The sequence below is a fragment of the Drosophila mojavensis genome, unplaced genomic scaffold (assembly GCF_018153725.1).
Source record: "Drosophila mojavensis isolate 15081-1352.22 unplaced genomic scaffold, ASM1815372v1 contig_81, whole genome shotgun sequence".
NCBI classification, from domain to species: Eukaryota; Metazoa; Arthropoda; class Insecta; order Diptera; family Drosophilidae; genus Drosophila; species Drosophila mojavensis.
In genome coordinates this window covers 4,838,811-4,857,118 of record NW_025318907.1, presented here as the reverse complement: position 1 = coordinate 4,857,118, position 18,308 = coordinate 4,838,811, and the positions used below count along the sequence as shown (strand labels likewise).

At 43.9% G+C, this 18,308-nt stretch overlaps 5 protein-coding genes across 5 annotated transcripts; 1 reads left to right on the top strand and 4 right to left on the bottom strand.

Annotated features, from left to right (window-relative positions):
* Positions 1-3,243: 3,243 nt before the first annotated feature.
* On the bottom strand, positions 3,244-4,317 carry LOC6580750. The gene has a single exon (XM_002006517.4). The coding sequence runs from the start codon at positions 4,208-4,210 to the stop codon at positions 3,311-3,313; it is 900 nt and encodes a 299-aa protein (XP_002006553.1). The 5' UTR covers positions 4,211-4,317; the 3' UTR covers positions 3,244-3,310.
* A 5,991-nt stretch (positions 4,318-10,308) lies between these two features.
* LOC6580748 lies at positions 10,309-13,059 on the top strand. Its single transcript, XM_002006515.4, is given in 3 exon segments — positions 10,309-11,755; positions 11,758-12,674; positions 12,743-13,059. Coding segments are annotated over 3 exon segments (2,433 nt in total). The 5' UTR covers positions 10,309-10,476; the 3' UTR covers positions 12,980-13,059.
* LOC6580747 (bromodomain testis-specific protein) lies at positions 12,993-14,036 on the bottom strand. The gene is made up of 2 exons (XM_002006514.4): positions 13,941-14,036; positions 12,993-13,870 (listed from the first exon to the last, which is right to left on the bottom strand). The coding sequence occupies exon 2, from the start codon at positions 13,845-13,847 to the stop codon at positions 13,062-13,064; it is 786 nt and encodes a 261-aa protein (XP_002006550.2). The 5' UTR covers positions 13,848-13,870; positions 13,941-14,036; the 3' UTR covers positions 12,993-13,061.
* Positions 14,037-14,943: 907 nt separating this feature from the next.
* Positions 14,944-15,729, bottom strand: LOC6580746. Its single transcript, XM_002006513.2, has one exon. The coding sequence runs from the start codon at positions 15,727-15,729 to the stop codon at positions 14,944-14,946; it is 786 nt and encodes a 261-aa protein (XP_002006549.1).
* LOC6580745 (glucose 1,6-bisphosphate synthase) lies at positions 15,718-18,308 on the bottom strand. The gene is made up of 4 exons (XM_002006512.4): positions 17,864-18,308; positions 17,694-17,795; positions 17,355-17,631; positions 15,718-17,291 (listed from the first exon to the last, which is right to left on the bottom strand). The coding sequence occupies exons 1-4, from the start codon at positions 18,226-18,228 to the stop codon at positions 15,942-15,944; spliced, it is 2,094 nt and encodes a 697-aa protein (XP_002006548.3). The 5' UTR covers positions 18,229-18,308; the 3' UTR covers positions 15,718-15,941.

Below are 18,308 nucleotides of genomic sequence, written 5' to 3'. Positions count from 1 at the left end.
CTCTCTCTTTGGCCCACTCTGACACTTGTGTGAAACAATTTAAAAAGTCATTGTCATCAACAGGCGCAGGCTGCCAAGTTCGCGCTGCAAGTTCGCGGTCAGCTGCGAGTCCAAGTCCAAGTCGCAGTCGGAGTCGAAGTCTGAAACGAAAATGTCATTGCTGCAAATGAGCAAATGTTGCCTGCAACTGCAAGTCGAAATTGAACAGGGTATCGAGAGTAGAGTATACGCCACGTAAGCCCCGGCCAGCGAGTCAGGGAATACTTCAGACTTGGACAACAATTGAAGTTCCTTGTTATTTGGAAAGCATTGAAATCGCTTTAGCTCCACTCAAATTTGTCATAGGATATGGGAAAGTTCGTCAGAGCGTTAGATAGATATATATACACAGAGTTATGCCAAGTTTGTGGGTTGGCCACCTAAAACTTTCCTTCTTTGTGGCTCTATTCTGTTGTATGGGTGTGGCGGGTGGAGGGCGGCTAGTGGCGTGACATTGCAATTTTGAAAACAATTTCAAGTTTTTCGACACGCCCAACTTGTTGTCAGTGTCGCGTCCTTCTTTCTCTATTTTCTTTTCTATTTTTTTGTTTTTTGGTTTTTTTGTTTTTCGTTTTTTTGGCCAAGTGCTTTCAGTTTAAAAACTTGACAGCAAATGATGTATGATATGGGAGCGTGTGGATTGCAGCTAGCTGTCTTGCCAGAGTTTCCCTTATCCTTGTTGCCTGCGTGTGTATGTGTGTGTGTGTAAGTGTGTGGCAGCCACAGAAGCCACATATACTTTCAATATACAATTACGAACTACGCACAATAGAATTTAAAGTTTAGTTTTGCTGGGTTTCCATTTGCCCTGAAGATAATGCAGATGTTTATCGCAGACACCGAGTTTATGCCCTTTCAATGTTTTCACAGTGCTCATTAAAGTTGTTGCGCTGCTTAAATTCATTATTACTTAGTTGTGTGTTTGTGTGTGTGTGTATGGGTGTGTGTGGGTGGGTGAAGTAAACTCGTCTGCTTTGCAGCTGCTGCCTTGGCTAAATTGCTCTGTGCAAAGCCACAAAATTTATTAAGCGTAAAATTAAAAGCATAAAATTGCATGCTTTAAATTCAAATGCAGCGGAGCAGCAGCAGCAGGAGCAAGAGCAGCAGCAGCAGGAGCCGCAGAAACAGCAACCGCAGCCACAAAGTGTCGAAAGAAAGCATATCGCACAAAGTTCAAACAAAGCAGCGGCTTGTGGGGAATCCTCCTCCTTGGCGGCCCATAGCCTTAGCTAACGCATACTAAATTCAACTTATCGACGGGCTGGCAGTGAAACGTGTTCCGATAAGCGGCACGACTTGCAGCCAGCTGACTTCGTGTGCTCCTCACCATTTTTCTCCTTCACCTGAGGAAATAACTTGCGCGCCAGGTGATATGTAAGATACGCCGAGATATATTGACTTGACTCGACTTGACTTGGAAGCAAATTGCTTTCCAGCATAAATGCGCTTATGCAGCCAAATCGTCTAGCTACTTACATAATTGTCATAAATTTATGACTCATTGCGCTGATAGCTGCGGGAGTAAAGCCAGAATCTGGACTCTAGTGAAAGACTCCTAATGTCAGTTAAATTATATTTTATTTTAGTCTTTATGTGGTCTCAAGCTAAGTGTATTACTCATATAGCGGTACTTGGACTGCTGAGTAAATATATAGTAATGTACTATGGGCGAAAAACCCGAAAGGCATCCGCCATAAACTCTGAATATAGAGCTATATTTTTGTTGTTTTGTTGCGATATTGCAACAATAATCAAAATAAAATTAAAAAACTGTTTTAAACTAATTTGTTATTATTTTATGTTCAGAGCATAATTTTGTTGACATTGAATCGAATACTTAAAAAAAAGTATATGGTAAGTTTAAATTTCGGATATTTTAGAACAGACTACGTCAATCGACACAATTCCTCGAAAATTCTGTGTTAATAAAACAAGTTGGCTTCAATTTAATTAAATTAAATGTCTTGTAATAGTGTAAAATTTTATGTAGATTCTTTACTTATGTATTATATACTTCTATTATTCTATACTATATATATTTATGTATATTAGATTTATATACATATGTAAGGTATGTTTGCCTATTGTAAATTACATTACGATAATGCTTGAATTTTACATGCGGTGGTATTCGTTTTAAAGCAATTCAATTATTTGAGGGATGTTATTTGCGGTTGGGTTCGCAAGGGTTGATAAAGGGCAGGTATTTTAGAAGATTTCAATATCAAAGTCGAAAATTACGGACAGTCGCTGAGGATGTGTTTGAAGCCATTATTTGTTGTATTATGATAGTTGGGGCTAGGTATGATTGTATTAATCTTGTGTGGTCTACTTTTAGAATGCATCAGAAATATTTCACATGGAAAGAGAATCAATTGGCAATTAATTGAGCACTACGCAATAAATATAGATTCCAGTTTAAGGCTCTCATAGAATTTCTATTTGTAGTATTTCCTTATATTCAAAAATTAAAACAAGAATATATATACTTTGTGGGGTCTGCCACGCCTCCTTCTGCCTGTTACATACATTTCAACAAAACCATTATACCCTGATTTCCCATTTTCAATGGGTTCAGGGTATAACTACTAAATATTTAAAGGCTATATCTAAGCAGCGTGCATTTACTTCATATTGCACTGTAGCATATGCATTGATATTCCCACACATAGATTTCAAACAAAGCATTCTATATCTGTTTCTTAACTGAAGCACTTAAAGCAAACAACTCCTGAAATATCATAGGCACTCAGACTAAACCAGCTCGCCCTATACAGTACATCCCACTCAATAGGTATATCAGTATACCCTTGCTGCCCAATTGCAGCCCACTTGGAGCTGTCCACTTGTAGCCAGCCCTCAGCTAGCTGATTGAACTATCATGTCCATCACGCAGTCACCTGACTGGCCCGCCTCTCACCTGTGCTTCCCCCCTCGCTGCATTTAGTATTAGAAATTCATGAGCTGCGTCGCCGGCTCATCAACAGCAAAACAAAGTTAGCTCGAGGGGCAGCCCGGGGGCTGAGTGCAGCAACACATCTTGCACTTTACAGTTTCTTGCTTTTCACATTTTCTTTTCCTTTTTTGCTTGTTCCTCTGACTAACACAAGTTTGCTGTTGAGTCGGCCAGGCGGGCGCCATCTGGCACCGGACTCATTATCGTGCGGATTATGAGCGCCTCAAATTCCAAGAACTGCCATCAACTCCTCTGAAACCATTCAAACAAAATTTTATTTGCAAATGTTTTTTGTACACCTCATTATTATATAAATTAGGCATGAGTCGTCTTCTGATGAAGTGGTTGGACGTCATTGACGGTGTCGTAGACACCACTGCCAACATGGAACTCGGGATGATTGTTGAGCACATCCAAGCGTAGTATTTTGTACGTGGATATCAGCCAATGGCCGGCACGCTCTGTGCACGGCAGGGAGTAATCTCTCCGGAAGCGCACAAAAAATTCCGCAAAGATTATGGGATTGGGGACGAATATGTGACTAGTGTCCGCACACTGAGCCACAAGATTCTGCATCCGTTGCATCTCTTGCTTCGATACAAAGTCGTTGGTGCGCCGGCACGCCAAGAAGATCATATCGATGAATGCGAACTTATGCTCGTAGTGCTGCAAGCGCTGTATCTTCAGGGGAATGGCCCGCCGAATGTGGCGCTTGTCAAAGACCATCAGTTTGACGGGGCTGGCATTAGACCCGATCAGATCGTGCCTGATCTGCTTGTATCCCATTGGGGTCGTGCAGCGCTTGATATAGCCCTCGTGTTGCTCCACAATGAACTTTGTGACCAGCACTAGCGCCTGCTTCGCATTGTCCACAAATTGCAATTCGGCAAAGCGCCAATCCCAGAGTAATTTGAGTATCCATAGGTTAAATTTTATACTAAACATCATCCAAGGACTGTATAAATAAACCATCAAAGGCAACGAAATTGATCGATCTCGGTCCTGGGCTCGCTCCAGATTGAGATGCAGCGACCACTTTCCTTTGCTACCCGATGTCATGCCAGAGTTGCCCGAAATCTTACGCACTCTATGGCCACTGAAAACCGGTCGAAATAGTACATGGGATGTCGCTGGATATAGTCTGTGCCGCTGAAGGATTCCATGGGCGTGAGTTAATCGGGCGAATCCAAATTTCATTGGCGGCCTGACCGACATATTCCCATAACTTTTAAGGATTCGTTAATTTCGAAATTTTGGTGACTCGTCTGTTCTAAATACATAAATAATTTTCCTTTTTTTTTATGTTGTGACTGAAAAATCTTTGACGTCTGCCAGCTGAGCTCTCGAGACTCTTATGCAAAGCCCGTCACCGAAATGGCATAATCAGGTTAACGAATTGTCTGCCGTCTTGAATTGGCCTTTGTTAGGCAGTGCAGCCATGCACATCCCTGCGATTTAACAACAATGAGCTCTAATTGTGGCAACGTGCGGATAATCGACTCACCTGCTCTGCCCGGGCCCTGCTCTGATTGATGCTGGCTGCTGGAGTCTCTAAGGACCTTTGTGAGCGAGCACTCGTATGATTCGTATGCAGCAATGGCAATCTGCAATTATCGAACGTATTAGCAAATGGAAAACATTTGTAACGCCCCTTGGCACACCGCCCGCCGCCCGCCGCCCTCTTCTTCCCCCCTTTCAAGATGCGCCCACATATTCATAGTTGCATTCTCCGCCGTCTAATTCTATTTGCTTGGAGTGTGCGTGCGTGTGTGTGTGTGCGTGTGTGTGTGTGTGTGCTCACTTGAGCTCTAACTAACTGAATGCAAACAATGGCAAACGAGAAGCAGACAGACACGCCCACTTGCCACCGCCCAAAGACATGTTTACAAACTTATTTCATTTGGGTTAATTGCTTCGCAATTGCCCTCAAATTTGCATACGACCTAAGCAATGCAGTCTAATGTCGATTTCAATTATTGCACAACTTTCAATGGAATATGCTAAGAAGATATGCTATTATCTATGCACAAGGATGCCGGAATGCAGGGAAGCATGTTGGCTGATGTCGCTTTCAGCTAAGTTAATAAAGCGGAACAATGGACAAACAATAGGAGTCAAATTGCTTTGGGGAAGCATAAAACATTTCTCAATACATTCGCAGCACAAGCTCAGGTCTGTGTCTTGAATTTTAGCTAAATTTTCAATAAACTCCCCTTTATAGCAGAGCAACTCAGGAGAAAAAAGCAGAATAATAACATTGTCTGGCCATAAATGTTTACTGTCATGTTTGAGTCTAATACAATTTATCACATAAATTGCAAACAGTAAAACTATGCCCAAAATATATATGTGGAGGAGGCGTAGCCATACATAAATGCATAAACCGAAAGGAGGATACACAATGCAGGCAGCTCTCATGCTAGAAAAATGAAAATATTTTGCTGAAATCACAGTGCCATACAAATCCCCATATAATCTCCCCCTAGAGCGAAACAGCCATCATAGAGCAGCTAAAGTATCGCAATAAAATATGTTAAGTAAATACGGAAAAGCAGATGGGACAACGAGCCAAAGAGATATAGACGGGCAGACAGAGCGAGAGAGAGAGGGAGAGAGAGAGAGAAAGAGAGAGAGAGATACACACAGACTAAACAATAAGCCAAAAAGTACGCTTGATTAAGTTTAACTTCCGGTTTGTTATAAATTGAGCATTTATGTGGGATTTGTTTGCGAAAACAGTTTCTACTTTGTTGGGCAAAACAAATGTTTACCAGCCGGGCCCATCGAGCTGCCAAAAACTAAAGGCATATTGCCACCTAATACGCTCAGCGAGCGCACACGCTCATATGTCTATTTCCGGCGGAAGTGGTGAATAAAACATGAAACGAAATAAAATCAAAAGGCAACAACAGTGAATGCCAGTTGCCAGCTGCCAGCTGCCAGGCTGTCGGCCTTGCTAAGTAGACGGATAGCTAGAGTTGTGGAAAGCGGCGAAAACCATATTCAGTGGCCAGAACTGAACTTCCGTTTGACTTGCTGTTCGCTCTATAAGTCTGGCATTGACTAAAATAAATCCAAACGTTCGAATCGTACTGAACAAAAAAAAAATTAAATTGCAAAATATAGCTCGTCTGCATAGTTGCTATCAATTCGATTTTTGGTTGTTTTTTGGATTGCTGCCGCCCTGACAGCTGGCAAGTGGGCAAGGCATTTAATATCCGTAAATGAAGATACTCAATTTCCCTATGACAAAACTAGGAAATAGGCAACAGACAACAGGCGAACCTGGCCCACCCCCAAATACGAAAGCCAGATACAGTTGCCATTTAATGACAACTCACTCAGCCTCTTGCTCAGGTGCTGGCCCAGTTACCTGTGCACTCGACAAATTCTTTGTGATGCCGTTTACTCTGAATATTAAGAAAGCAAATTTTAGGGCAAATAATAGAAGAACAGAAATAATATTAGAGATCAGAGATGTTAAGGCAAATAACAACAAATGAGAAAAATATGCTGGAGCTTATAGTGTAATTTTTCAGCTCATCCAAGCATTTTTATACCATAAGTCCATCGCAAATGGAAAACCGTGATATAGTAGTATTGTGAAATACCAGGCAGTAGAAGGCCCTAAGAAGAACGATAAGCTTATGCCGTTTGTCCGCCAGTCCATATGAGCGCAGCGATCTCGTAACCCATAAATGATGGAAACTTGAACTATTAAATATTATTCCTGTATATTCAAACGAAGATAATAAGTTTCTCGATAACTCATTCGATTGCCATATTGATAAAAATCGACAGTTTTACTTCGTCTGTTAAGCATGGAAATCTAATGTCTTCATTGTGGAATACATTTTGATAGATTTTAGAAATTAGGATACACCTAAAAATCCAGAAAAATATATGTATGCAAGTATGTATGTACATATGTATATATGTATGTATATAGGTATGCTTGTATGTATTTATGTATGTATGTATGTATATATGTAAAAGTTTAGTATGAAGAATGAAGATTCATATCTCTAAGGATTCAAGCTGACTAGCTTGACTGAGCAGTCCCAACTCGAGCACTTTTATCTGTTCATTCTGTGACAGTTTTAAAGAAACTGAAATTGGGCATATCAAAATGCCAAAGCTAAGTTAATTATGTATGCTACCTGGATTGCTCCCAACAGCATTTATTCTTTATACAAAATGAAAGCGCTGCGAAAGCTCAAGGCAAAGTTTACTTAGCCATGGCTATCCCTACTGCCTTGAAATCCATGTAATCTTTATTTGCAGGTCAAGAGCTGTTGGCCAACAAGGAAGCAAAGCAGTGGGATTTGCTGCAAACCGAGAGCTATTTATGCAACTGAATAAACTTTGGGGCTTTGCTGCTGAAATGCATTTAATTCGGAAAGTGCACAGAAGTTTATGGCTCTGCTAATCGCCAGTTATATTAACAATCTGGTCAACCGCAAATTATTTGGAATTGCGAGAATTGTGTCAAGTAAGCCATAGCGAGGATAAAGCTCTCAGCAAGACAATATGCAAATGTTGCTAGGCAAATATTTATTGTGTTGCTGTGTGTGCCGAGGCTATTAAAATGCCAACTCCTGCTGGCGCTGCCAAGCTGCAGAAGAAGTCTTTAACGCTGTCGGGAGCGACAGCAGTTGTACGAACAACACTGTCCATTACAGTTGGATGTCCCTGGACAGTTCATGCGGTTATTGTAGCCCCGCATATTGCACAATCGCCAATATGCGGAACAACAATAGCCGCAGGCATTCGTGCACTGCGGTCCCCTGAAGCAGTTGTTAATCTGGACGACATATTCAGTTTCTTCGCTCTCTTCTGTCTGGAGCTCAGCATTGTTATTGTCCGCCAATTGCATATCAGATATGGAGTCAATATATAGGGAGTTAACTCGAGTTCCATCTGCATCGACTTTCTCTTCCTCAGTTGATTTATAAACGTGAGTTTTGATCTTTGTTTGCCCTGAATTGTTTCCTGGATCTTCATTATTTTGAATTTGAACTAACTCTTGTGATCCTGCGTTGTTCCCATCCTGATGCAGCGATGCTTCCTGTTCAGCTACGATGTCATTAAAACGAAAATTATCAGTCTTTGGCTCTTCATTGGAATTCCTATTAGATGGATGTTTTGAAGACGATTTTACTTCATCACTTGTTCCTTCATACTTTTCAGAATCTTGGGATTGACGCTTTGGAGTTGAATGCTCTGAAGTCCCTCTTGTTTCCCCAGTGGAAGAAACTTGGGATTGGCGCTTTGCAGATGATTTCTCTGAATTCCTCCTTTCTTCATCACTGGGAGAAACATGGGATTCACCTATTGGAGATAATTTATCGGAATTCCTTTTTCCTTCCCCACTGGAAGAAACCTGGGATTGACGCTTTGGAGATGATTGCTCTGAAGTCCTCCTTGTTTCCCCAGTGGGTGAAACTTGGGATTGACCTCTCGGAGATGAATTTTCGGAATTCCTCCTTTCTTCCCCACTGGGAGAGCCGTGGGATTGGCCTCTTTGAGATGACTTCTCTGAAGTCCTCTTTTCTTCATCGATGGGAGAAACTTGGGATTGACCTCTTGGAGATGACTTCTCTGAAGTCCTCCTGGTTTCCCCAGTGCAAGAAACTTGGGATTGGCCTCTTGGAAATGACTCCTTTGTAGGCCTCCTTGTTTCCCCACTGGGAGAAACTTCGGACTGACCTATTGTAGATGATTTCCCTGAATTCCTCCTTTCTTCCCCACTGGGAGAAACTTGGGATTGCCCTCTTGGGGATGGCTCTTCTGTAGTCCTCCTTTCTTCCCCACTGGGAGAGACTTGGGATTGACCTCTTGCAGATGCATTTTCAGGTTTTCTTGACTTCGGATCTATTGAATTGGTTTTGGGAGCATTCGTGGATGGATCTCTAGTTTTTGGGGCCTGCATTTCTTCGGTTATTGAAGGTGATTTATTTGCTACACTCTGCACTAACTGGTCGGCAATTAAAATGGAATCACAAGACATATTCTGATTTCGGATTGTTGTAGCCGAACCTGGTACTTGCATTAACATTCCCTGTTTTTGTTCTTTTCTTAAATCGTCATAAGACTGACATTCTGAGCCTTCTGATTGCTGGGCGGTTAGTAAAATACCAGTGTGATGACTAACTGTGATGTTTAGTGCTAAGCCTGACTGCTGTATAGGACGACCTTTAGAATTCTTTTTAAGTCCTTCTACTACTTCGCTATTGGCCTCTTTCCTTTTACGGTTAATTGGACGATGCCTAATGCTGTTACTCGGAGGCCTCGCTGCTTCTATATCTTTGTAAAAACTGTCTACTTTTCCTCCTCCACTCCTAGGCGACTTTTCCGCAGAAGCCGCTGATCCTTCAATTGCTGAAATACGAGATCTAAAGCTAAGTCCCGATTTCACGCCTATTGACGGCTTCTCCGAGGATCGACGATGAGCGGACAAGCGTGAAGACCGTTGGGACGTTGAAGTGCGGGCCTTCGACGATGACACCAATTCAATGTGACGCTGTCGTGTTTCTTTTCCCTTTTGTACAGACTCCGACTGAGATTCTATTTTTTTGTACACTCTTCCATCTGTGGTGTCTTCCGAGTAGTTTGTATTTAGCGATATGAATCCCATACTGCCTGACTTGATGATCTGTTTGCTCACAGATTGTTCCAGCTTGATGCCTTGAACCAAATTCAAATGATCGTATTTGATGTCCGAGGTTGTTTTCCTATGTACAGTCTCCGTGGAGCCGGAGGGCCTAGTTACTTTGTATTCAACATATTCCTCCTCTTTGACAGTACGGCCGGCGTCTGGAAATTGTGTCATCTTATCTTCTAAGATTCTATCATTGGTCTGAACCGCTTTCCCCCTCATCAGGGGCCATTTACTCTTTTTCTTAACAGCCACGCGCTGATTCAGTAACTTGGAATCGTTGTAATTTGAATTGAGAATCGTATTGGACAAAGCACAGCACGGTATCGCCTCGATGGGCTTATATCTCAATGGCTTGCATACTTGAATAAACCTCGCCGGCTTTTTGGCCGGGCAGCACTTGTTTCCTCGCACGGTGGGCAGTGGCATCTCGGCTGAGGACAATCAACAGGATCAGGAACAATCAATAAATGCGCTGCTCAAGCACACATTTCCACACTTAGAATTTGATGACCAAGACGAACGAACATTCGAGTAGAGTTTTTACAACCCCGAGATTGACCAAATTGAAATGTAACTCAAAGCATTTCGTCGACAGTGTTTAGCAGCCTTGGAGCGGACAGGTTAGAAATCTCAATCAGAATTCGTATTATTCGTATGTAATTAACAGTTGTGTATGTTCTGAGAAAATCATTTGCTTTTATTTTTTTTAAGTAGTCCATGTTCAGTAAATACTAGTGAAATTATAGGTTTTTTTTTTTTTTTCTTCATCCTTGTGTTAAATTGAGCGTTTGCAAAATTATGCGTATTAATTTAATGCAGAATGGGGCAATTTAATTTTATAAAGAAATTGGAGGCGTTCCAAAAGAAACTTGATGTGCCCAAATGGTATTTGGGCCTATCGGACTACCAGGAGCGAACCGTCTTGGAGCTGTGCAACGATCTGCGCGATGACTTCGAGCAGGGCACTTGCTATCGCGTGGAGAAGAGCTTGATGCGCCTGGGCCTCAGTCCGCTCATTACCAAGAAGAAGATTCGCACGATGGTGGTACTGAGTCGAGGTAATGATCTAGCTTTCCTCTTCTTCATACTCGAGGGCTACTACCTGAGCTGCCGCAAGAATGGTGAATACACCACCAACGAGAAGCTGCTCATGATGGCACTGTCCAAAATAGACCTGCTGCCAACACTGCGTGAGCTGGATCGCATCCTGCCACCGCCTCAGCTCAGTGATTTGGAATTGAAGCAGCAGCACCCCAGCTACAATCAGCCGAGACCCTCCAAGGCCGTGGTAACTGAACGACGCTCGACGAAGAAAGTCACCATTCGTCGTTCCACCAAGTCGCCGTATTTCCAGCGCCAGCCGAGGCCCAAGGAAATCGTCGTTAAATACATAAGTAAGCCGCCCAATTTGGTTGCCACGTTCCCATTCTGGCAATTGGATCAGCCGCCCAACTATGGTAGGAACACGGAGCCACCATGGTTCGCCGAGTACAACCTAAATCCAGTGGGTCGACTGGTCAAGAGTATTGTGGGTGAAGCGGTGGACAAGTACTTCAATCACCTGAACCACATCAAATACCTCGAGCGCAGAGCCAGGTTTAGCCGCAGGGCGGCAGCTGCCCTGGAAAGAGCCCTAACTGACGATAGCGATGAGCCCCAGATGTGCACCTACCACAAGTTTGCTGTTGGGGAAACGCAGCTGGTCAAGGACGAGATGACGGTGATGGCTCGCAACCGCTGCCTAGAGCTGATGGACGTGACGCTGCCCTATCGCCAGATACGCCAAAAGCGCATTATAGCCCAGCTGGAGCGTGACATTGACGACTGCATGAAACGTTATGCGTTGAAGATGGAAAGCACAACGGTGCACACGATTGAGAAGTCCGACTGCGTGCTCTGCCAGGAGCAACGCGTGGACCTGCCCGCAGCCAAGCCGCAGGAACAAAAGGGGCGCGCCCTTATTGGGGACGGGCTGCACTTGGCACATACGGAGGTAACCGACAAGTGCATTGGAAAACGGCTGACCGGCGGTGGTTTGATTAAGGAGCCAGTCGAGTTTGACCCCCAGTGGATCCATGCCCGAAATCGGGTGTTAACGCCGAGATGATCCCTGAAAATGATCCGATGGCATGCTTCGCGCCAAAGGGCAAGAGCCAACACCGCATATCCTTCCTGCTGGACGATAGCAAGCTGAAGAGTCTGCGAAAGAACCGGAAGGAGTCCTCTGTGGAGGTGCGCTTTCAGGGCAAGCAGACCAAGAAGTCGTTTTTCGTGGCACCCACCGACCACAAGCCCTACCAATTCAAGTACAAGCGCATTTTCAAGTCGGGCCAGGAGAAGCCGCAGGACATTAAGAAGGTGATCGCCAAGGCCTTCGTGAGTGCGCTGGATAGGGGCGATGAAATGCCGCCTCCGCTGTGCAAGAAGCCATCCGTCACATCCGATGAAGATGCCGAAAAAATGGAGAAGGAGATCAACGGCGTTCGTCTGACAGACAGCTGCGCCTCCATTGGCGACACCAGCGAGCACAGCATTCGCAGTCACGAGAACCACCGGGCCGACATCGTGGACGCTGTGGTGCGCTGCGCCAAGGAGATTTGGATGAAGGGCGTCAGTGTGAAGCGTGCCGAAATGGAGGCTAAGGAAGACGATGACAAAAAGAAGGCCCAGGAGGCAGCGGTGCTCACCTACGAGGTGGAGAAATTCAATCCAGATGATGCGGAGCTCATGAATCGCCTGCTCAAGGATGCACTGGACCAGCTGAAGAAAAACCAACGATTCGTTCTGGCATCCCTGCCCGACGCTCACAAACTGCCCGTGCTGCAGGAGTGGATTAAGCGACGCTACGGCAAGCAATATACCGAGGAGGAGATCCAGAAGAATCTGCTCGAGTCGATCAAAATATTTGAGCTGATAACCATGCTGCAGGCCAATCCGCCGCCGGCTGACTTGCTGGGCATGGACAAGCTGCCGCCGAGCAAGGAGAATTTCGGCTACTGCAAGCAGGCCAAGGCCCTGGTAAGTAACTGACTTGAATCACCTCCGCTGTGCAGCAGCACCCGCTCATTCCTCTTCCTCCCCTGCAGGCCGCCAAGGTGAGAATGAACTACTACAGTCAGCTGAACGACATGTACATGAGTCACATGGGTGCCTGCTGGTACGCCATGGGCAACTACTTGTGCCGCAGCGGACCGCCCCGGAAGACTTTCTACGCCTACATGTCGTCCAATACTCGGGACATCATGCGCAACAAGGTGTGGAACGGCGAGTTCAGAAACATACGACGGTTCCGGGACAGCTACAAGGAGACCCACAAAACATAGAATAGGCCAATAATAATAGGAAACATAAATTTATTGACTGTGAACATATAGTTAACAATAAACGTTAGTGCTAGTAATAAGATCAATAGTTTCTTTTCACGCGCGGCATGCGCTTGCCGGTGACGCCTCTGCTGGCCATGTAGGCCAAGATGGAGCGCTTTGTGCTGGTCTTCAGGGTGCGCACGTCGAACTCGATCTCCCTGTGGCCATAGGCGAAAGCAATGCCCTCCATCTGGCGGATCATGTGTATGACGTTCAACAGCATGATGCCGTCCAACTGCTGCACTCTGATATGCAATTCCAAATCCTCTTCGGAGATCACCAGCGGCTCGGGCTCCTTCCGCAGAGGGATAGGCTGTTGTTCCTGACGTATTTGGGTATTGTACTCGACACAGACTGGGGTGTTGTCCTTGGATTGAGCTGACGAAGTGGAGTCTTCGCTTTGCTCATCGCTGCCGTATTCGCAGCCGCTGCACTTGCCGCTATCGATGGGAATATAGGGCTTCGGCACCTTGGAATACATATTCTCAAATATGATCTGCAGCTTCTTGGCCATATCGTAGCACAAGTGGCCGGGACTTGTGTATAGATAGGCATTGTAGAATATGCGGCGCACATCACTTGCAAAATCGGCGGAGCTTGCGTAAAAATTCGAATTGAGACGATACTTGACGGTCGACAGATCCATCGGGTGCTTCACAATCTTGTAGTAGTCGATCAAGCCCAGTAATTTGGCATCAATGGGCTCGTAGAATATCCAGGCCAAGTGCTTGTACTTCTTGGAGAACATGTTTCTGATTATCGCTTTACATGCGATAATCTCCGGCTTCGGCTTGCCCCGATTCGCTGATGGAAACATGCTGCACATCTCAGATATATGAAATCAGAAATCTGAAATTATAATTAATTTTAAGCTCGAAAGGCTCACAATGTCGCTTGACGTGAAATTCTCTGCGTTCACCTGGTTTACAGGAACTACTAGTTCGTTTCAGCTGACTCACAGCAATGAGTCGCACGAACTAGACAAAATACAAAAAGCTTTCTTCTTCTTCTAAAATTGACATTTTCAAAATATATCTAAACTTGCCTAATAAGTATGCGTGCAAGGTCCAACAAAAATGTTTTTTTGCAAAAAAAGGAATTTAGAGCGATTATATTAAGCTAAGATCATTTTTATGGGGCTTTTATAAAAGTATTCCCCTCCGTACTTTTGTTAATTTCTAACAAATCAATTTCCATTTTATAAAATATTATGTCCAAGTAGAAAAGGATAGTATGTCCTGTACTCTTAAATAAAAAAATGATTAAAAATAAAGTATCGCATATAAATAAATAACTATTCATAATTTTTATCATCTTTCTTGCATTTAGTAAATTAATTTATTTATTTATAATATTATAATTATTTTTTAGTTTAATAATTCATATCATAATATATCTACTTATTTGCTAAATTTATATAAATATTGTAAAGTTTTTGTATTTTTCATTTTTTAACTAAAACAGAATTCAATTATTAAAAATTGGATTTAATTTAATGAAACGTATTTAAAGTTTCCTCTTAATACTTTCATAGTATCGCTTTAGCATTCAAATAATCAATTGTCGAGAGAAATTAAATACAATTTTAAGGCTCTCCTCCATATAATTTTATTTTATTTTATTTTTTTTTAAGCTTATTCTTAGATGTTACTGCTCAAAAAAAATACTACACGCTTAAATTCATATCAGTTGAGAATGTGTATGGTTCTTTTACTTTTTTAAAATGCTGAACATATTAAAATATTAAAATATTATAGTTGGAAGGACGATAAATTTTGAACATAAAAATTTCTATTTAATTTAAAGAGAATCAATAAATAAAAAATACAATTCTCTTCTTACAAAATTTGTATTTCAAAATATGGATACATATATAAATACATAGCCTTTGCAATGATTAACAAAAAACATATTATTCTCCATTAGATGGCCGGCGGCACGGTAAATATGTTGAATCTACAAATTTTGTACACTGAGACCAGCCAACGGTTCGTATGGTTCTGCAGCTCGACTCCAGCGATTTCTTCAGCATTCGAATAGTTTCGCCTGAATCGCATGAAGAGCTCAATGAACACGTAGGGCAACTGAGAGGCGGGATCTTCCAGCTGCAGCTTGAGTTCCGGCTCCATGTCGATCATAGCATTTTTCATGGTCTCCAGATCCGAGCTCTCACAGTCTGCCACGTGCCGCAGTCCGACAAAAACTACATCGATCACAGCATACCTTAACCCCAGTATGTCGTGCAGATGCACATTAATGGGAACTGCCTGGCGAATGTCCTGCTGGCGGAACCGCAGCAGCTCCGAAAACGATTTGTGCGGAAAGTTGACCGCCTCGTTGGCCATTTGGTAGTATACATTCGAGGTCGAGAACTGATCAATGCTTTTCATATCGCGCATGCGTATGATGTCCGTCAGAGAGACGGCTGCCCTCTTCGACTCCTCGACAAAGTCGCGCTCCTTGAAGTTGCGATCCCACGTCCACTTCAGCTTCCACATGCGCAGCTTGCTCATGTAGTACTTCAAGGGGCTGTACTTGAATACGATCTGGGGCACGACCACCTTGCTGTTCACCTTCACCTTGGAGGCATCCGGATTTGGGGGCAAGATGAAGCACCTCTGTTGATGCTGGCACACATTCAGCGATTCCCGCTTGGCAGCGATAGTCCGCACCACGCCAGACCAATTACGCAACAATTTCGTACACATTTCGTCCTCAACTTTTATTTTCAATTGATTTCGAAATTTAATTTTGAAATGACAATGTAGACAAGACCTGACCTACTACATTGAGAAGGCTGACAGTGAACTACAAATCGAGTTAAGTGGGCTAAAATAAGCACTAACAGAGTGACACCAAAATTTAGTTGCTATAGAAACAAAAACGCTCTTCATTCTTTTTTTTTTTAGAATGTTCCCATTCACAACGCATACATACAGACTCTTCTCAGTTCCTCCTCCTTCCCCTTCGTAGACTTGAGTCCATTCTTTTCGGGCTCGTAAAACTCTCTGACAATAGCCTCGACCATTTCTTTCAGTTTATTGTTTAGAGCAGTCCACGACTTATTCTCCGGCTCCCCGCACATTTCGGCGTAATACGTAATCTTGGGCTGAGCTCTACTGGCTTGCAACGTTATCACGAATCCATTGCTGAAATTGAACGTTATCATCTGGTTCGTTTTACTAGAGGGTAGAGTCGCCTTTTCATCGTCCGTGCTGCTGTCGTAGCCCGTCGTCAGATCTCGCACGCTCTCAATCGCATATTCGCCGTTCAGGATACTCGTCGGATACGTATCCTTCCGGCCGTCGTCGAAGGTGCGCAGGCGATTGAAGATATTTTTGATAATGCGTTCGTTATCGAAAACGTGATAGGACACTTGGCTAACGTGATATCCGTAATTGTCGTATATTTCGTCCAGCTTGTCCTGCAATTTCATATCCTTTTCCGACCGCAAATAGGATGCCATTGAGGCCAAGTGAGCAGCGGCACTTATGCCATCCTTGTCGAGCACATTTGTGGAGAGCATGTAGCCAAAAGCTTCATCGAAGGCAAACAGCACATTCCGTCCTTCGTCCTCCTCTTCGAGCACCTTATTACCGATCCATTTGAAGCCGCTCAGGGTCTCATGGAACGCGAACCCTTCGACTTCCGCCATCGACTTCAGTATCTTGGAGCTGAGAGTGCTGGCGATCATGACGCAATTGGATGCGTCCGGATCTTCCTCGCTCATCACGTAGTTCTCCCACGCCCACCAGCCTAGCAGGGCGCCCAGCTCGTTGCTGCTGAAGACTCGATATTTTCGCTTGACCACCTCGGCAGCGGCCATGCAACCGGCAACCGGATCGTTAATCAAGATAAGGTCAGCATTCTTGATGGTCGCTCGTCGCGTAGCCAGGTAGAGTGCATCATCCGGTATCGGCGTGTCTGGGAAGTCTGGATTGGGGCTGACCTGCTCCAGCACAGGAATGACTGGATCGAACTCGATCGCCTTGAATGCCAGCTCAATGTACGGATAACCAACGCCATGCATCGCCGTATAGATGATATTCAGAGGATATTTTTCCCAGTCCTCCAGAAATGTACTGAGCTGCGACTTGAGCGATTCGTAATAGGCCTCAACGATTTGTTTGTACGGATTACTCAGCAATTCGTTAGCGCTTAGGACTTCCTGATTCCAGGAATCTTCTGCAGGCTCCAGATTCTGAAGAATGCAACGCTGAATGGCCGCGTCGTGAGGTGATGTGACTGGAGCTCCGTTTGACCAATAAATCTAGAGATCAAAGAAAGTGCCAAGTAAGAATACAAGAATGGGAATAGACAGAGACAGACATACTTTAAGGCCGTTGATATTCTTGGGGTGATGGCAGCCCGTTACCATTATGCCTGCCAGACAATCTAGCTCAAAAATTGTGAACGGCACAAAGGGCGTAGAGACATAGTTCCCAAATAGATGTACGCGGAAATTGTTGTTCAGGAACACAATGGAACACAACTCCGCAAAGAGTTTGCTATTGTAGCGCGCATCGTATCCAATGACCACGCCTCGCTCAGACCACATGCTCTCATCCGGATATTCCTGCTTCAGATAGGCGCATAAGCCTTGAGCAGTCCTTCGGCGTACAGACATGTTATTTTACCAGAACTAATTAACCACGAACTATGACAGACTTACTGTATGACGACCAGCTCGTTCATGCCGTCGAAACCGGCTCGCATCGGAGCTCGGAAGCCATCTGTGCCGAATACCATCCGATTGTTCATGCAGGCCTGAAGCCTATCGAATATCGATTATCGAATGGAGCATATTAATGATTATACTATTTTATTTCAATTTCAACGTACGTTTCCCAATCTTCTTGTTTGATGGCATCAATAATTTGAGCCTTCGTATGTGGACTCTGATCCCAATCCATCCAATTGCTGATTTGAGCATCGAGAACTCTGTCGCCAGAGTAACAATGAAAGCTCGCCTTACCAGATGGCTCCTGCTGGAATACCGTGTGGAATACCGGGTTGCATGTCCGGCCTAGGAGTCTATTGAAAATGATATCCTGCAATACATTGCGTGATGCGGTCGAAGCCTGTCGCGAATTCTGGTGCGTTTCATACTGCTGGAGGTTAGCTGTGGATTTTCTATATAGTCGAGGCCAAGAGGAAGATAGCTTTGAGGAGAATCTCTCGGTAAGCGTGCGAAGGAACAAAACCATTTTTTAACATTAGAGGAAAAATCTTACTTCACTTAAATAATTTTGACATGTACTGATGAGATCTTTAAAAATGTGAATAA

Excerpts from the sequence above, each read along its gene's own strand:
- LOC6580750 (XM_002006517.4), bottom strand. The coding sequence starts at position 4,210 with ATGTCGGTCAGGCCGCCAATGAAATTTGGATTCGCCCGATTAACTCAC.
- LOC6580747 (XM_002006514.4), bottom strand. The coding sequence starts at position 13,847 with ATGTGCAGCATGTTTCCATCAGCGAATCGGGGCAAGCCGAAGCCGGAG.
- LOC6580746 (XM_002006513.2), bottom strand. The coding sequence starts at position 15,729 with ATGTGTACGAAATTGTTGCGTAATTGGTCTGGCGTGGTGCGGACTATC.
- LOC6580745 (XM_002006512.4), bottom strand. The coding sequence starts at position 18,228 with ATGGTTTTGTTCCTTCGCACGCTTACCGAGAGATTCTCCTCAAAGCTA. Across the intron at positions 17,796-17,863 it reads AAACAAGAAGATTGGGAAAC|GCTTCAGGCCTGCATGAACA; the intron begins GTACGTTGAAAT and ends GATATTCGATAG. Across the intron at positions 17,632-17,693 it reads AACGAGCTGGTCGTCATACA|GACTGCTCAAGGCTTATGCG; the intron begins GTAAGTCTGTCA and ends TGTACGCCGAAG.